The sequence below is a fragment of the Pholis gunnellus genome (genome assembly GCF_910591455.1).
Source record: "Pholis gunnellus genome assembly, chromosome: 23".
Lineage (NCBI taxonomy): Eukaryota > Metazoa > Chordata > Actinopteri > Perciformes > Pholidae > Pholis > Pholis gunnellus.
The window spans coordinates 8,940,761-8,957,543 of record NC_136550.1 but is presented as its reverse complement, the minus strand read 5'-3'; the positions used below and the strand labels follow the sequence as shown (position 1 = coordinate 8,957,543).

Sequence of the window (16,783 nt, the reverse complement as noted above, 5' to 3'; positions counted from 1 at the left end):
AGAGGGGACCATTTCATATGCAGAGAAATACTGTCACAGTGCAGGAAAAGAGAGAGAGAGAGAGAGGGAGACTGACACCATCTCAGCGCTCCGAGCTGATTTGGCACCCACGGGCCTAATGACACCCGACAAGCCTGAGAGTCGCTCATCAGTCGAAAACTTAACGGACACGTCTTGTGCTAGTCTGGGGTGGTGGAGAAAGTTGCACTTTCCTTCTTGATGAAGCCCTAACTAAGCAGAAAGTAATGACATGTGAAGTTGTGCTGACAGTTGCAGCTGCCGGGCTCCCCGACCGCGCTGCTCGCCGGCACTCCCGCGGGCCTATCCTGTGGGCTCCGTAATCATAGCGATGGCGAAGAGACATCTTATTAACATGTCCATTTCCTCTCCTTTGAAATCCCCCTCTCAACCATCAGTGGTGAGAAAATAGGGGACGACTCCTTGGTGAATACTGGCAATTGTTCTCCACAGTCATCACCAGGAAGGGTGAATTTAGAGGACGAGCTAGGACAGTGATGTCATACGTATCCTTTCTCTCAGCAGGTATGACAGCTACGAGGACTACCAGCACGAGAAGCTGAAGAGGGAGGAGTACCGCCGGGACTACGAGAAGCGGGAGTTCGAACGGGCCGAGCAAAGAGAGAGGCAAAAGCAAAAAGCAATAGTGAGTCAACTGACACGAACGCCATCTAATCTAATTTCACCCATTGCTTGACTTTGAGTCTTTGCTGCCGACGCTGAGAAAAGACCGCGTGCAATCACTGCTGTGGCACATGCAGAAATTCCTGCAAACACACAGAAACCTCCCGCAGACACACACATTTACTTAGGATGAGAAATCCTCCAGCCCAGTTCCATGTGCCACCCTACTGAAACTTCCTGAATGATTCAGGCGACAGGCCCTTCCTTTTTATCTCGGGGTTGTGTATTTTTACATCTCTATCGTCTGGAAACACTGTCGACTCTTATTAATCACACCACAGGGGTAAAATGTTAAAATTGTTGAAAACAGAAACTAGGAGAGCAGGACAGAGGAAAGGACAAAAAAAAGAATGAAACGGACACTGATTCTGTTGAGCTCTTTCCCTTCTGTATCAAAATTCTGCCTGATGCAGGAAATATCACATTTCTCCCATAGCTCCGCTCTCCACGTCTCAGTGTGAAATTACTCAGCGGAGTAGCGCGACCACCACTTGTTGATAAAGCGAAGATTAAATGACGCAGTAATGCATCGTGGCTTGACATGCATACATTTTCAGAGATGGAAAGACAAACAATTACGAACAGCACAGCTCAAGCTGTCAGGCGAGGTTTGGGCGGCCAGGGATGTGAAAACGTCTCCTGCTGTCTGTCTCTCCCTCACTCTGTTTTTGCCTCATTCTCTCACTCACCCACACTCACACACACACACACACACAGGCAGCCCTCAGGGTGCCGTCACGAGAAGGCCGCCTATTTATCAGTTGTCAGCAGCTAAACCCCTAATTCAGCAAATACTTATTTTTGTTTCAAACAGTACGTACGGCTTAAAGGGAGTGGAAAAAAAAAGCATGAAAACAGTAATCTGTAGTTAATTTGTATCCTTCTCAGCGACTTTATAGAAGTCGGACAGGGGCAAAGGTCAACTTTGAGTTTAGCACCAGGCAACTGATTTACTACGTCTTGGATCTACTACTACCCTCAAGACAGCATTCAAAATTTCAACGGGCCTCAGTGGACTTGCCCCAGTAATGGCAGGCAAATGAATGAATAAATAAATAATACTAGTGAAACACTATAGCCCCAAGCTTGAGCTGCATTATATGATTAGCATATGCAATTAAAGTACTCAAACACCATAATTGCAGCCTTGTGCAGTTTGTTCCTAAATTATTCCGCTATGACCTTACGTCCTCTGAGGTTGAAGGAAATCCATGTTTTTTCCCCCGTGGCTCACTGCTGCTGCTCTTAATGCTCCCTCTCACTTGGATTTGAATATCTTTACAATATTAACTGACCATGCCTAGTTCACTGGGCGTCGTGAGTTTGACTCCCAAGTTGGAAAGATGGAAAGAGGCTTTTCTGATATGTAGCTGAGTCACCTCACCGCTTTATTTTTAGACTTTGCAAAAGAAGAAGCAGCCCCAAACTTACGACATGGCATCATTTGATAAAAATCACTCTGCCTCTGGTTGATGAGTTGCAGAGAGAAAGAGGAATTGTAGTGCCAAGGCAGACTGAGGGCGCTTCCAAGCTGCAACTCTATCAGATAACAGGAAGCAGGCTGAACCAATCACAGGGAAACACAACAGACAGACGGAGAAGAGGGACAAAAAACGGGGGGCGAAAGTCAGCTGCAGTATCCACAGGAGTGATCAAGACCAATTCATTAGGGGCTCAGTGAAGAAAGAGAGGGGGAAAGAAAAAACAGACTCCCCCTTTTAATCTCCTTCCTCCTCTCTGTCTTTCCCCTTAACGAGCAGGAGGAGAGACGGGTGGTGTACGTGGGCCGACTGAGGTCCGACTGCACCCGGACAGAGTTGAAGCGCCGCTTTGAAGTCTTTGGCGAAATTGAAGAATGTGCAGTGAACCTGAGGGACGATGGGTAAGGCCCCAGGATGTTCTGTGCATGTGTGTGTGTGTGTGTGTGTGTGTGCATCTATATTGTAGTCTGGTATTCGTGTAGGGGGGGTAGGGAACATTTATTCCTCACCTCTGCAAGTCATGTAACACACAAATTCTGCTGTAACTTTTTAACTTTAAAAGGCAAAGTGTAAGACAAAGACGGAGCTTTTGCAGCCTCTCACCGTCTCCTGATCCAAAATAGTTCTTAGCCTATGGAGCCCCAAAGATACACTTTTATTGATTCTCTTTTGCATATAAATAGCGTGATCGTCATCTAAGACAGTTATTGTTGCCCCACAGCACCACTCTGACGTATCATCTTCTATTCTCGACCAGGGACAATTTTGGCTTCATCACGTACCGCTACACTTGTGACGCCTTTGCCGCCCTTGAGAACGGACACACCTTACGCAGGTCAAGCGAGCCTCAGTTCGAGCTGTGCTTTGGCGGACAAAAGCAGTTCTGCAAATCACATTACACAGACTTGGGTAAGTGCAGCTTTGTTGTTCTCTCCCTCGGCCCCCCTGCAGTCATGCAGTATATTTGCGTAGCTGGGAGGACTGTCAGAGAAAAGAGAGAGGGGGGGAGAAGAGGAAAATAAGACAGCAAGAAAGGCTTGAGTGATGCTGCCAGATCCTAAGAGACTCACCTCTGTGCTGTTAACAATTCCGACAGTGCTGAATGTGTCCACCAGGCATTCGTGGCTCAAAGGGCAAAAAGAGTTGAGAGGTCAATCTGTGAACATACCAAGAATAGAGCTCCATTTCGTCCCCGTTAGTAGCTGTAGTATCATAAAGAAAACAAGGCAGACTCCATTACTCATGTGGACTAGAGATGCTTGTTGATATAAAATGCAAGAGAAATAGCACTTAAAAGCAATGTGTATACATACACATATATATATATATATATATATATATATATATATATATATATGTATATATATATATATATATGTATGTATGTATGTGTGTGTGTGTGTGTGTGTGTGTGTGTGTGTGTTAGGGAATCACTTTAACAGAATGGCAAACAGGAGGGAGGAGTAGAGATGACATTACAAGGAGAAAGGTGCGTTAGGAGAAAGAAAAGAGATGAGGCGAGGAAGAGGAAGGTGGGAGCAAGGTTAAGTCCGTCCCAGCAACCCCTCCCTCCTCTAGAGTGAGCTTCCATCTGTTGCCAGCTGTTGCAGCGCTGAAAGGAGGCAGAGCCTTGATGTGGCAGGTAGGGGCCGGTCATTTACTCTCGAGGGAGGGGCCACTGTGGGAGCATACCTACTTATGCACACCTACTGCCTTTGTTGGGAGTCGGGGCGTCACGGCAGACTGCGGTACAGCAGAATTCATCAAACCTAAGTGATTACTTTGCGTAAACATGCATGTATGTTGCTGATGTATGTACACAGCATCTGTATTGATCTAATGCATAAATCTCAGTTGGAAATATGTGCTCAAATGGATGAAATCAATGGGGGGGGGGGTTTTCTGGCATGCCCCACATGATGAAAATAGTACTTTCTTCTCTTCTGTTTGTCGCACAACTATATTGGTTGTGATAATTGAGCAGCCATATTGAAACGTAAAGAGATGCCCCAATAGGTCAAGAGTTGCACACACACACAAGATCATTTGATGATGACATACAAGACAGGTATTGACTCGTGCATCTGCAGCCAGTTTTCCTCCCGATGTTTATTTACCGGCAAACAGGGAGGTGAAGAATGCATAATGCACTCCTACAAGAGGGTCAACGGGTCACTGGAAAGAAACAGAGCGCTTTCTTCAATAAATGAAGAGGTTGCTGTACAGTTTCAAAGCACATGCTTGAAGCTATCAGCTTTTAAAAGAGAGGACATGATGAGAAATTGACACACAGAGAAACAGTTGCTAATCCGAAAGCCTTGAGGAAAGACATTATGCCGAGATTGACTAATCAGTCTACTGAAATGGAAAGGCCTTCATTCGACCGCCTCTTTGTCAGGAACAGGCTATTTTGGTCGTCCCCATACTGATAGCGCAGGATAAAGAGATTGAGAGGAAGGGAGGATCTTATTATAGCGTGGTATCCAAACCGTTCCCCATCTTCTCCGTCTTGTCGGCTCTCGCATCTTTTTTTGTGTGTTCTGAGACACTGTCCATTAGTTTTAAGTAGAGCACCGAGGTGTTTTTCATCCCTCAAGGTGCGCAGTGTGACATAATCCAGCCCTTGGCCATTGCATTAGATCACGACTGGCGCCTTCTAGCTGCCATGGTCCTTCCCATTTCTCAAAGCTCTTGGAGTGTGCTGCTGGGCCCTTTGGGGGCCCCCATTTTTGAAGCTGTCTGTTGGCAGAGATAAGCTACTCTTTATGTATTATCAGGCTGATCAGGAGAAATAGGACATGTGAGAAATGGACAGACAGAAGGATAAGCTTTCACATCTGTTGCCTCTGCGTAAAATAAGGCACTATTTTCTTCCAGCACGAAATCAATTCTTCGGTGGTTGTTAATAGGTTGCTGTGTAAATATCCAGTTGTGGTTTGAGATGTTTCCCATAAATACATTTGGGTATCTGGGGTGCCTACCAACCCCCACGACCTGTGAAATAAGACAAACCAGTCCGTTGTTGTGGTCTGCCTAAAACATGGGCTTTAACAAGCCATATTGGTTTAGCTCCCCTTCCTCTGTCACATGTAGGCTCATTAGAATATACCGCCTCCCATCCTCCATCCACGGCTTGAGAGCTACCTTTGCATAGGTGCACCATATCATTCTCACAAGCCAATCAAAACAGACTGGGCTTTTTTTGGCAGGAGGGCTTAAAAAGACAGATGCTAAAATGGACCGTTTCAGACAGTCCGTATGAGAAAGATCCCAAAATACAAGTGTGTTTCCTCTTTACGTGTGTTAAGTCTGGGCACACATTAGGCTGTGCATCATCCTTTATTTCTCAAGTTAATCAAATTGACATGTTACTCGTGATTTTGTGGAAATTTGACAACGCCACACTTCATGTAGCCAAACAGTTTTCTTTTTGTCAGGAGGATACAGAACTCTCAAACTCAATAGTAAAGTAGCTACGAGATAAACACTGTCCTCCACATGACTGAGCAATACTGATGATGAGGCAAAATACTCTTGTGAGTTTTCTCTGAACATAAATGTGAACCCCCCCCCTCCTGCTCAGCACTGACCACAATCCTTCTTGCCACTTTTCAGACTCTCATTCGGACGACTTTGATCCAGCCTCCACAAAAAGCAAGTATGACTCCATAGATTTTGACAGCTTGCTGCGGGAGGCCCAGCGCAGCCTGAGAAGGTAACCAGTTCAGTGGCACCTGCTGTCTGTCACAAAGAGGGACTTCTGATACCTCACTGTTGTTTCTCGCTCCTTTGACGACGAGACTACCAGAAGTTTTACACTCTATGTCATAGAGTATTTAAGATTAAGTCTATAGACCTATATCAATATAAATGAATATATCAAAAATAAAGTTTACATGAACATAGCTGCTGAAGAGCTGGGAAGAGACATTGCATTCTGGGAAAGCCAGTGAACCCTCAGAACCTGATGCACGTGTTTGGTGCACTCTACTGCTGTACAACCATCAGTGAAGGAAGAAGAAAAAAACTTTCATGATTTTTTTTCTCCAAGCACTACAAGGCCCACAATTCTTTGAGGGTAAAAACATGCAGCTTGTTCAGCCAGATTTGTTTTCTTTTGCTGTTGATTTTTCTTTATTTTTAAATCTGGTGTTTGGATATAGTGTTACAAACAAGAGTATAGGGAATTGTATCTTGGAGGTAAAATTCTCAAGGTAACATTGTTGTCTACATTTGAAGAAGAAATGTAGCCATGTATTTACAAATATTATAAAAAGGAATATTTTTATTTTATGTACATATCGGATAAAGTTCTTTATTTGTTACAGCTATGCACTGTAAAACGCAGCCTTTTTTTAAAATGAGGAGAAAATTTCTTAATTCAGAATGTCGATCTGTGGTAATTACAATACTGTAAAACATATTGTACACCTACATGATGTTTAGAAGACATGATATGATTGTAAAAAAGAAAAAAAGATGTGTCCGACTGCTCATTTTGAGGGAGCATGTGAACAAACGTCCTTTTTTAAGTTATTTTGTTGGGGAAAAAAACAGTCAACCATGTATAGTTTTCTCTGTTTATAAAGTTTCTCAATCAGTGTTTTTGCTTATACAACCCGTGTAAAATGCATTTTTAACATGTTTTTCATGATTGTAAAAAAGGTACCCCATTTTTTATTAATTATTTCTGAAACAATATATATATATGTATATATATATATATATATATCTATATATATATATAGATATATATATAGATATACATATATCTGTTGAATTTCATTGCTTTGTATCATTCTCCTTTTACCTTCAGTGAAAGAGAATACTGCATTCAAATCTTTTAAATCAGTGCATACACATATTTATCTATTTATTTTAATATTTGAATCAAGAATATTTATGGGCTCCATGTACATGGCGTACCTCACAAGATGTATTTACTGTTTTTGTTGTCCTATGATTTGTGTTATTTAACTTACAATCACTAGACAGGGTGTACAATAAATGGTTTGGTGGGGATAATATTACCTTCTATGCCTTTCCAAAACAATCAAAAACATTCAGCTAATCACTCCAGCAGTCAGACCCTCATCGTTTTAGTGATTTCTGTCTCCACTATCAGTCACATCTGCAGCACGTCGCTGTTTTTTTCTTTCCACACAGAAGCAGAACATGAAGCAATAAAATGATTTTGCAGGAATTTTGTTATACCACTGTAAACACTTGTTGTCATCGCTCCACTCACGCTTGATTATGTGAATGCCAAACAAAAGTTTACAATTTCTTTTTCCTGAATTTTTTTAAGATCTTGTATTTGATGTACAATATATATATATATATATGTATATATACATATACATATATATATAGAAAATACTACTAATATTCACAATAATTACAAGATGATTAATAATAATAACTGATAATAATATAAATGAAAGAAAAAACTATATAAAAAGCAATAAATTATTTTTCAGAGTTGTATTTTAGCTCCTATTGTTGTGTGATTTTTGGACTTGACCCATTACCCAGTCGCTGGTAGCTAGGATGACTCCATTCCAGTATCTTGGCATTTCATCACCGTGCGGTAAACACTTGAATGTCCCCGCTCCCACCTCCCGCTCTTCCCTTTAAGATGTAATTGAGTCTATGTAATTGTAATGCACGCATTACCTTGTGACATCTGTGCAAACGTGACTGACTCTTAACTCCACCCTGTGTGTAAAACGTGTCGAGTTGAAACTGTTTGTTGTGTAGTGCATGGCTATTACAGGATGACAGTCGGTACCGTATAAACCACTTTGGATATCTGCCTCTCAGCTGTCTTAACTGGCAGATTTTAAATGACATTCTATAAGCCTGGAGAAAACTACTCAACAATGTATCGCATGCCACACCACTTTCCATCACCACCCGGGCCCCCTCCTCACACCACCCCCCCCCCCCCACACTCACAGTCCAGATATCACAGCGCCGTCGACATGACATAAAAGGTAACCTTGCGGTTTCTGGTTCAATTAATATCCCGTTCCTAGCTCGAGCCAAGTAATGAGAGAACCAGGTTCCATCACGGGGAGGAGAAATCTTTCGTGTGAAAGCTTCGCTGATCACAGGCTTCCTCTCATGGAGTTTGACTGTGGAGACAAGAAACGGCTAATTTTTATGATGCAAAGAGGCAAAAATTGGTCGAAGGAAGGATTTAAAAAAAAAAGAAAAAAACTTTACCTGTGTTTGAAGACATTGTTTTACTTTTTTGCTGTCTGTATAGCGTTTGGGTAATGGTGTCGTGTCCCATTTGATAGATGTGGCTTTAATCATTGTAATAAAAAATGCTTTGTAAATTGCCTAGAGTAGCAATATATTATAACACCTTATGGTTCAAATTTCAAATGTGGCGGACTTTTTAATAATGTGACCTACTGAGGACTTTGCCACTGCTTAAACGTTTGTTGGGTAATCATGTTTTCTTTGGAAGGACAATATGTGTATGAGCAAATGTATGTGTGTGAGTCTGTGATTTTAGGCAGGTATGTGTGTGTTTCTGGGAGTGTGTGTGTGTGTGTGTGTGTGTGTGTGGGTGCTGGGGGGGGGGGGGGTCGCTATGGGTTGTTACCTGTTTGTGTCCTATCCACGTTGCCTTCTGCCAAGTCCTTACCAATGCCTTTGTGGTTCTACCTATTGTACGACTTTCTTGTGAATTTCATTTTTTTATGTGCAATTCTCATCAGCCTCACCATGCCAATAAAGGGAAATGTGTTTGAAAAAAAAAATACCATTCTTTCTTTTAGTGGCTTCCCTATTATCTCCTTTTCCCTGTGATGAATGTCCCTTCATCAAGCGCTGTTCCGTCAGCGCCGTGGAATGATTATGATTTGTGCTCCCTCTGATTACTATCAACGAGACATCCTTGGAAGTCAAAGGAGAAGATTTAAAAGTTACGAAAACAATGCATGCTGTAAATGTGGATTCACATTAAATGCTCCATCCCTCCCTCCTTGTGCTTATATATCAAAGTGTTGAATGACGGCTGAGTGACGAAGGAGAAGTGACACGAGCCCGACCTCAGCACATCTGTCTCTCTCTGAAGTTTCTCGCCTAATAAAGAAACTCAGCCTAATTCAGAGTAACTTCCCTCTTTGATATTCATATCACCTGGGAGAGAGCACTGTAGTCTTTGTCTGTGTCCACAACTTGACTCCACACCACGAGTCTGCGAGTTAATTAAAAAGTTGGGGGGGGGAACAATTTCATTAACACGATGGAGAGCTATAGTGAGTTGATGGTGTGCTTGATATTCAATGGGGCTTCTAAATGACTATAACAACCCCCCCCCCCCCCTTCCCCCCTCCCCCCCTTTAACACACACACAATCTTCGCCTGGGAGCCGGGATCACACCGGGAGCTTCCACCGTGTCTTCTTTTTTTTTCTTTTTTTCTTTACTGGCGCAAAGAGAAATATGGGAAGAATGTGCATTAAACTTTAAGGTTGGGGGTCTGATTGTGTTTTTTATTAAGGCGGCTGTTTAGCCCCGGAGAAGAGAGCGGCTGGCTTTCATTTCGGCTTGGCTGCCGCATTACAGCGGGAGGTCTCCTTCTGCTTGCCCTTTCCACAGAATGAAACAGTCCCTGGAAAGCTCTCTGCTCCCTGTCGGCTTCTTCTCTCCCACCTCTCTCTTTCCATCACGATAGGATGGCTTTTTTATCTGTTATGTGTCTTTTTTATTATTAACCAGTAGATAAGCAGCTATCTCTACTCCAGTTGGAAGTAAGTAGTGGCCTTGGAGATAATGGGGTTTGATGGGGCTGGGCTCTCTGTGGGACAAACACTGAGATGTTGCCGCTGAGTTGTGTTGCTCTGTATTTTATTTGGCATCTAGCTGTGGCTGCTGTGTCTGATGCTGTTGAAATCCTGAAAATGGCACCCGGCTATTCAGCCTTTGTCTCCAGCTATGTGACGTGAATGTGTAAATGGTTAGTATTTTAGTGGCCGAGCAGTAGAGAGCAACTTGAGAATGAAAACGGTGCACTAGTCTGGCAGCTCTTTTATGTAGGATATCGCCCTTCTACTGCCTCTCAGTAAGCAGGTTAGGCTGTGGAAAAAGCAGTCTTCGATAATAAGATTAGACTACCTGAGACTAGTTAATTAAAGCCTGTGGGGTGGAACATGAGCAATCCTACCAGTAATTTACAATCAAGAACTCTCTCTTTTTTTCCGAGCACAAGATTCGTCAAGAGTACAAACTTCCTTCCTGTACCAATAGAGAACAACTGCCATTGAAGCAACAACATTCATCTCCGGATCTATCGCAACAATTACAGTTAGGTGACATTGATTATCTCTGACTACAAGGCTGGCAGAGAGAATAAAAACAAGATTTTATTCAAGAAGTAAAGCGAGGATGTGTCGCTGAGTTCTTGCCCCTAGTGTCCCTTCAAGGTTTCTCTTTCCTAGATCCCCCAAACTCCTCTTCGCTTTGTGTCTCTTTCTCTCCGTCCCTCCTGTAGGATTTCATACAAACGTGAGTGTTTTATATCAATGTGTTGCCAGGCAGAATTACGCGCTCAAGTGAAGCAAAACCAAACAAGACTTGTTAGAACTGCAGGAAGAAGCGAAAACATGAAACATCCTCATATCATGACTGTGTCGGCTGCAGGCAAGATGCTGTTATATTTCCATTCCAATCAGATTGCACGTACAAACTAGGGCTGATTGGTTAAGTCAGCTGGCCTGTGGCGTGTGGTGGTCATGTGACCCATTGGCTCTCATTTGATCAAAAAAAAAAATAAATAAACATTTCCTGCAGCGGTGCCTGGACCCATAATCTTGAATGAAACTGCATTTTGTCCCCATCATCTCTCAAAGTGGTCTTTGATGAATCCGAACAGAAAGAACCAGTAGATATTGCTTGGCTTCCATTTATTTAAACGCTTCTTTGTTAGCGCCATTTTTCTTTTTCCTTCAAAGCCTTTTATCATATGCCACCTTATGGGAGAAGATAATGACAGTGCTATTAAAATCGCAATCTCCCTATCCGGCATTCTAGTTTCAGCACTTTCTGCTGTTAAAGAGTAATGAGGAACAGAAGGACAGTATTCTTCTTCCCCCCAAACTATCAACTTTGGGGACTGAATGTATTCTTCGCTCGATAATTAATGGCTACAGACAAATGGTGGTTGATTGAGCGACTCATCCCTCTATTTTCAATCACCATCTGCTGTGTGTTGCTGGCAAAAAACAATGTTAATTACCTCAAGTGTGCCCAAGACGTATCGTATTAATTAGAACAACAAAAAACAGAGACCTAAAAGATTCCAGTGTTTTAGTGTCAGTAATGATGTGTGTGTGTGTGTGTGTGTGTGTGTGTGTGTGTGTGTGTGTGTTCATATAGATTTTCTTGATGGATTAGCACAGGAAGGCAATCATTTGGTGATTTGGCCTTTTGATCATTTACTGGCAGATCAGTGTTGCCTCGACGTGCTTACGTTTACCTGCTTGCTCTGCCTCGAGGCCATAGAAGGCCTTTAAGAATGCTGGGGCTGGCAACTCCCTGCCACACAGAAGGGACATCAGCAGAAAGATGAATCTCCACTGTGACCGCAGGGACAGCCAGCTGACAGAGAGCGTTAGGGCTCCGGATGCAGACTGCTGGGCTTTTTCACCTGACCGAAAAAAGGAAGACGGAGAGAGGGGAAAGAGACGGAGCGGGACTGACTCGACGAGACAAGGCTGCAACGGCAACGGACCAAAGCTGTGATGGCACCCTGCAGACACTCCGTCCCCTCGCTCCCAGACTCCCCGACTGTGCAGGTGGTGAGAGTGGATCCCATTAGGCCGGGGTGGCGCTGCGGCGTCGCTAACGAGCCAATGTGGAGAGCGACATGTAAATGTGACGATGTGAGCAGCATATCATCGGTTATTATTTGGTAATCACGGGAGTAGCATCAATAACAATTAGCATAATTTCCATGACTTCAGTACTTAATGACTCCATTCAAAATACTGACAAATCAAATATGCTTATTTCCTTCACACAAATAGGTCATTTACAGTCTGTTACAGACTGGATTCAGAACTTCAAGAACCGCAAATAAAAAGTAGCACGAGACCTGAATTTTTTAATGTTCATCATCAGTCATCTTTTTTTTTTTGCTTGTGACCTCTTCAAAGTAAGAGTGGAACAAAAGTTAGAGCGTGTTTAGCTTCTGTACTGTGAGTATTCCCCAATGAAACAGAATATTTGAGCGCACACAGTCACAAGAGGGATTTAAATCAAATACTCATTAATTGGACTGCGAAAAAGTGGGTGGGCGAGGAGCTACAGCCCTCTTCCACACCACGGAGAGATGATGTGATGGATGATGTCATGATATTATCAGTTGAAATTGGTTGTTACTAGTTTACGTAAAGAAAACCAAAGGATTAGTGAGAAAATAATTATTTCGCGACATCTGAAATTCAGCTCATGGACACTCTGGTGGGTTAGGTGGTCTTTGGAAAGTATTAGCCAGCTATCTATTTTTTTTCGTGTTGTTTAAACTGTCCCATACTCGTTGGTTCAGGCTTCATAATGGCTCCATTCGAGCATTCTTGACAAGATGGCTTGGAAAAAGAAAAGCTGAGTGCTCTCTCCCCCTCTATGTATCTCCTCTCACTGTCTCTCTCCCTCTCTCTCTTATCTGCTCCTTGTATTATTTTTTTTTTCGCAGAGTGGTCCTGGAGGATCGCGGAGTTGTGTCTAAATCCAGTTCCCAGCTACTTAGCCCCCACCCAGCCCACTCACTCCGACACAAGGGCGCAAGAGAGCATCTCTCCCTCTCTCTCTCAGACCCCTGCTTGAACCCATGTATCACACAGCAAGCCATCACAATACAGCAGAATGGGCACATGGACAGTTATTGTTTGTTTGCACTATTTATGTCAATGTACAGACTGCGGCAAATGGCACCGTAATGCAATCATTCATTCTTGCCATCCCGCGCTCCCGTCCATTAGGCTAATGATATTCTGTAACCGTCCTGGGTTCCCTGGCTGTTGAAATCATGAATGTGAGAAGTAGGAGAAAGCAGGGAGACCACTGCTTAATTGGAGGGCCATGATCAAATTCCAGTGTCTGGTAGCATCTGGCCTGTAGTGCCCTTGAGCAACAGTCAAAATGTCCAGCTTTTGTGATCTGACTAACGTATTGAGAGTAAAAAGTGGACAGCAACATGAGATCAATAAAGGATAAAAAACAAAAAGGTTTGATGCCGTCTGTGCTCCTTATAGTTTCAAAGCTCAGACGCACCTTCAGTGACATTAACTCTCCATTTAAAGACCTTCTCCGAAAACAGCCCATCTGAAAAATGACAATCAGCAGTCACAACAGCAGCAACACAAGGTTCAACTGCAGTGCAACAGAAAATAGGGCACAGAGATGTTTTTGCCAGACTAAGAGTTTAGGCTGCACATAGGAAAGGTTGTGCCTTTAACATGCTGATGTTTATCGGGTCTAACGTTCACCATATGCAACGTTTTAGTTTAGTGTGTTAGCTAATTAGCACTAAACACAAAGTAGAGATGAGGCTGATGGGCATGGCATTAGTTTTGCAGGTATTTGGTGATAAACCAAATCAGGTGATCACCAAAGCCTTTCACAAGATGAATGAACATTGTAGAGGATCATCAAAGTTGTTTGAATTCATCATCTAGGCACCATGGATATTTATATGCAATTTCATGGCAATCCGTCCAATAGTTGTTTTCCGATGTTTCCATGGCTGCAGCCTGGAAATGGGGGGAAAAACTGACTACAGTGTGTTGAGTCTCTTTGATTTGGGCCCCTCTGATTCTCTACTCTGATACATTAACAGCATCAAGTCAAGGCGATGTCCTGTCAAATGAGTTACTCATTATCACCATGCATTGTTATAATCCTGATTTTGTGTGCACCATTACAGCTGAAATGCCACGAGTTATCCCAAAGCAGTGCTGATCATTCTGTAATGGAACTTTCCTCTGTTTGGACTGTCAAACATTTCAGCCATAATCGTCCTGACTAAAGTGCATTAAAATGCAGGGACAGTCGAGCTATAATTACTGGGCAAAAATACCCCATGCCTTAATCCACATGGTAATAACGCAATTAAAGTGGTGTTTCTTGGACTTGGTAATCTTCTGTGACAAGGCTTACAATTCAATTAACCCCGTTTTAACACTTTGTTTCAACTTCCTGTGAGGCTAATTTGCTTTAAACTTACTTCAGTTGCTATAATTATGCCTTAAGAAATGTCCAATTTCTGAATTATCCGTTGTTTATGACGTTGAAACGCTGATTTCCAGTGGATGGGATCCGCTCTATTAGCGGGACGCCTGGGAGGGACTTTGGCTCCCATAGAATGATAGCCTTGTCATTCTTTATAATGTAGGGCTTGCTTTAGTGATCGACGGTGATGTGTTGGACTTGTTGCACTTATACTAAATGAACTGAGCTTCTCCACAGCTGAATATGGAAAACATTGCCCAATCACCTCTAAAACGAAAACATTCGAAATAGTCTCTTGTTCTTTTTCTCTCTGATTCTCTGCACTGTAAAGTGCGATGCATCCATGACGAGAGAGTTTCAACCTGATACAATTTCCGATAATCACAGAATACAACTCGAGCTGCACTCCTCCTGACATCTACCAAAGCCAGCCACGGATCCAACCCATTTAATCACTCCTTTCTTGTTCTCTCTCTAAGCTCATGCTGGCTGTGTCATATTGAGCCGGCAAACTTTCCATGTTCTCTCAGAGAAGGTCATTGGGCCAGGCCCAATCTAGCCTCTGAAACTGAGCCAAGATTTCCACTGCTGTCGTTCAGATTAGTATTAGACGTGAGCGCCTTTCCTAAGCAAATCAGACAGTGTGAAGGACAGAACTGTTCTTCCATTCAAGCACGCCTGCTTCTTGTTAAAGAGAGACAGGGCAATAAGTTGTAGGACAAAGGGAAGTTTGTGGGAAGTCTTCACATTTCGTGAATGCTTATTTTTGGTAAATGTGACAAGCCGCTTCGCCATGTTAGATTAGAAGCAATTGTATTACACTGACTAGAATGGGAGCTGTCTATGGACATAATGTATGTCAGTTTGTGGAAAGCAGCAATACATAGGCAATATTCTTATAGCTGTGAGTCATTTGTCTTGTGAATACGTAAAGAAAGCTTTGCCTGTTCAATTCTGCTCACACACAACACACTTCAAGAAGTGTGTTGTTTTTGGGGTTTTTTTCACAAGTTTCCAGGTTTGCTGACATTTACTTTGAGGACAATTTCACAGCGAATCATCGGAATCATTTGTTCCAAAAAAGTCTAAATCGTGTGCAGGGATTTGTCTGGGGTGACACTGCTGTAGCCAGGCACACGGTGTATAGAATGCTGACACACGATACAAGGACGACAGGATACATTCGCCGCTAAAGGACAACACAGGACACACAGTGTGCTGTACAGAACAGCACACTCTGTCTGCACTGTGAATTTGACACGGTTTGGGTATAGAAGGCGACATACTGTAATTCAATAGTTTTGTTGCGAGCGTGAACACATTTGGTTGGTGGATTGGTATTGATTCAGCTCCCTAACACTTGGAAGGACAAACTTGCACCTGGACTCAATCAACGCTGATTGGAGAGTGGCAACAGGCCCACGTTGCACACAACACAGCTGATGAACAGAACTACCCAGAACTGCACACAAGAAGTTAATATTCAAACGTAGCTCTTCCGGACTTATAGCTACTGTTTCCTTTTATAATTTCATATTTAACTTGCAAATATCAAGAAGCCTGATGTGACTTATCTCACACATAAGCTGAGAGCTGGGCAGGAAGCCTTACATGATCAAGACCTTTTTAGTAAGTTGTGCATTTATGTGATTTTCCCACAGTGGGTAGCCTCACAGAGGGCTAGGTACTGTTTTGCAGATTTGTGTGGCTTAATTGGAAATCCTGTGTCAGTTATTCAAGTCCCCTGTTGTTTGTTTGGTCCTGAATTACTGCTTTCCCTGATTTCATCGAGGGGTTCAATTTTTGATTCCTTTTATTGTTTTTTTTAATCCTCCATGTATTTGCTCTTGCATTATTATACCCACCAGTCTGTAGATGCTGAGCAGTAAAAAAGAGTAAGGACAAACATTCGTGTGGCAGTGTTGGTTTCAAGCCTGTCTGGTAAACAATAATCAAGATGTATGTCATAATAAAATAATTAATGATAGTATTTGGAGCGCTCTGGACCAAATGGAAGAACATTTAAAGGTCTTTTGCACACTTTCTATCTGGACTAAGACCTTTTACCCAACATGTGTCTCTCTCTCTCTTTCCCAGTTTGCCTGGTTGTTTAGATCCCTTTCCTGCTTACTTGTTGGCATGCCGACCGCATGGCTCAGTTTTGGGATTATGTCAACGCCTTCAGCAGATGCTATTGCATTACATAAAGAGAGATGCCATGCTGGAGAGCTTCCACTCACTCCCAATGTGTGCATTCTGGCCACGGGCAATGACTTCACATCCCGTCCAATCACTGACACGGCAACCAAGGATTGTGGGAGCGTTCCAAAAGCTGCGTTGCATCACTTGTCAGAG

The 16,783-nt window shown here is 42.8% G+C and overlaps 1 protein-coding gene across 2 annotated transcripts in view; it reads left to right on the top strand.

Moving 5' to 3' along the window:
* The window catches only part of ppargc1a (peroxisome proliferator-activated receptor gamma, coactivator 1 alpha), a 37,426-nt gene extending 28,680 nt beyond the window's left edge, over nt 1–8,746 (top strand). Inside the window, exons 10-13 of one of the 2 annotated variants that reach the window (XM_079185124.1) lie at nt 544–664; nt 2,463–2,584; nt 2,941–3,092; nt 5,799–8,746. In XM_079185124.1, coding sequence (XP_079041250.1) covers nt 544–664; nt 2,463–2,584; nt 2,941–3,092; nt 5,799–5,902 — 499 coding nt within the window. In that variant the 3' untranslated portion in view covers nt 5,903–8,746. Of the gene's footprint in view, nt 1–543; nt 665–2,462; nt 2,585–2,904; nt 3,093–5,798 lie in introns of both variants that reach the window. The other variant, XM_079185123.1, reaches the window with a different exon arrangement.
* The last annotated feature ends 8,037 nt before the right edge of the window (nt 8,747–16,783 follow it).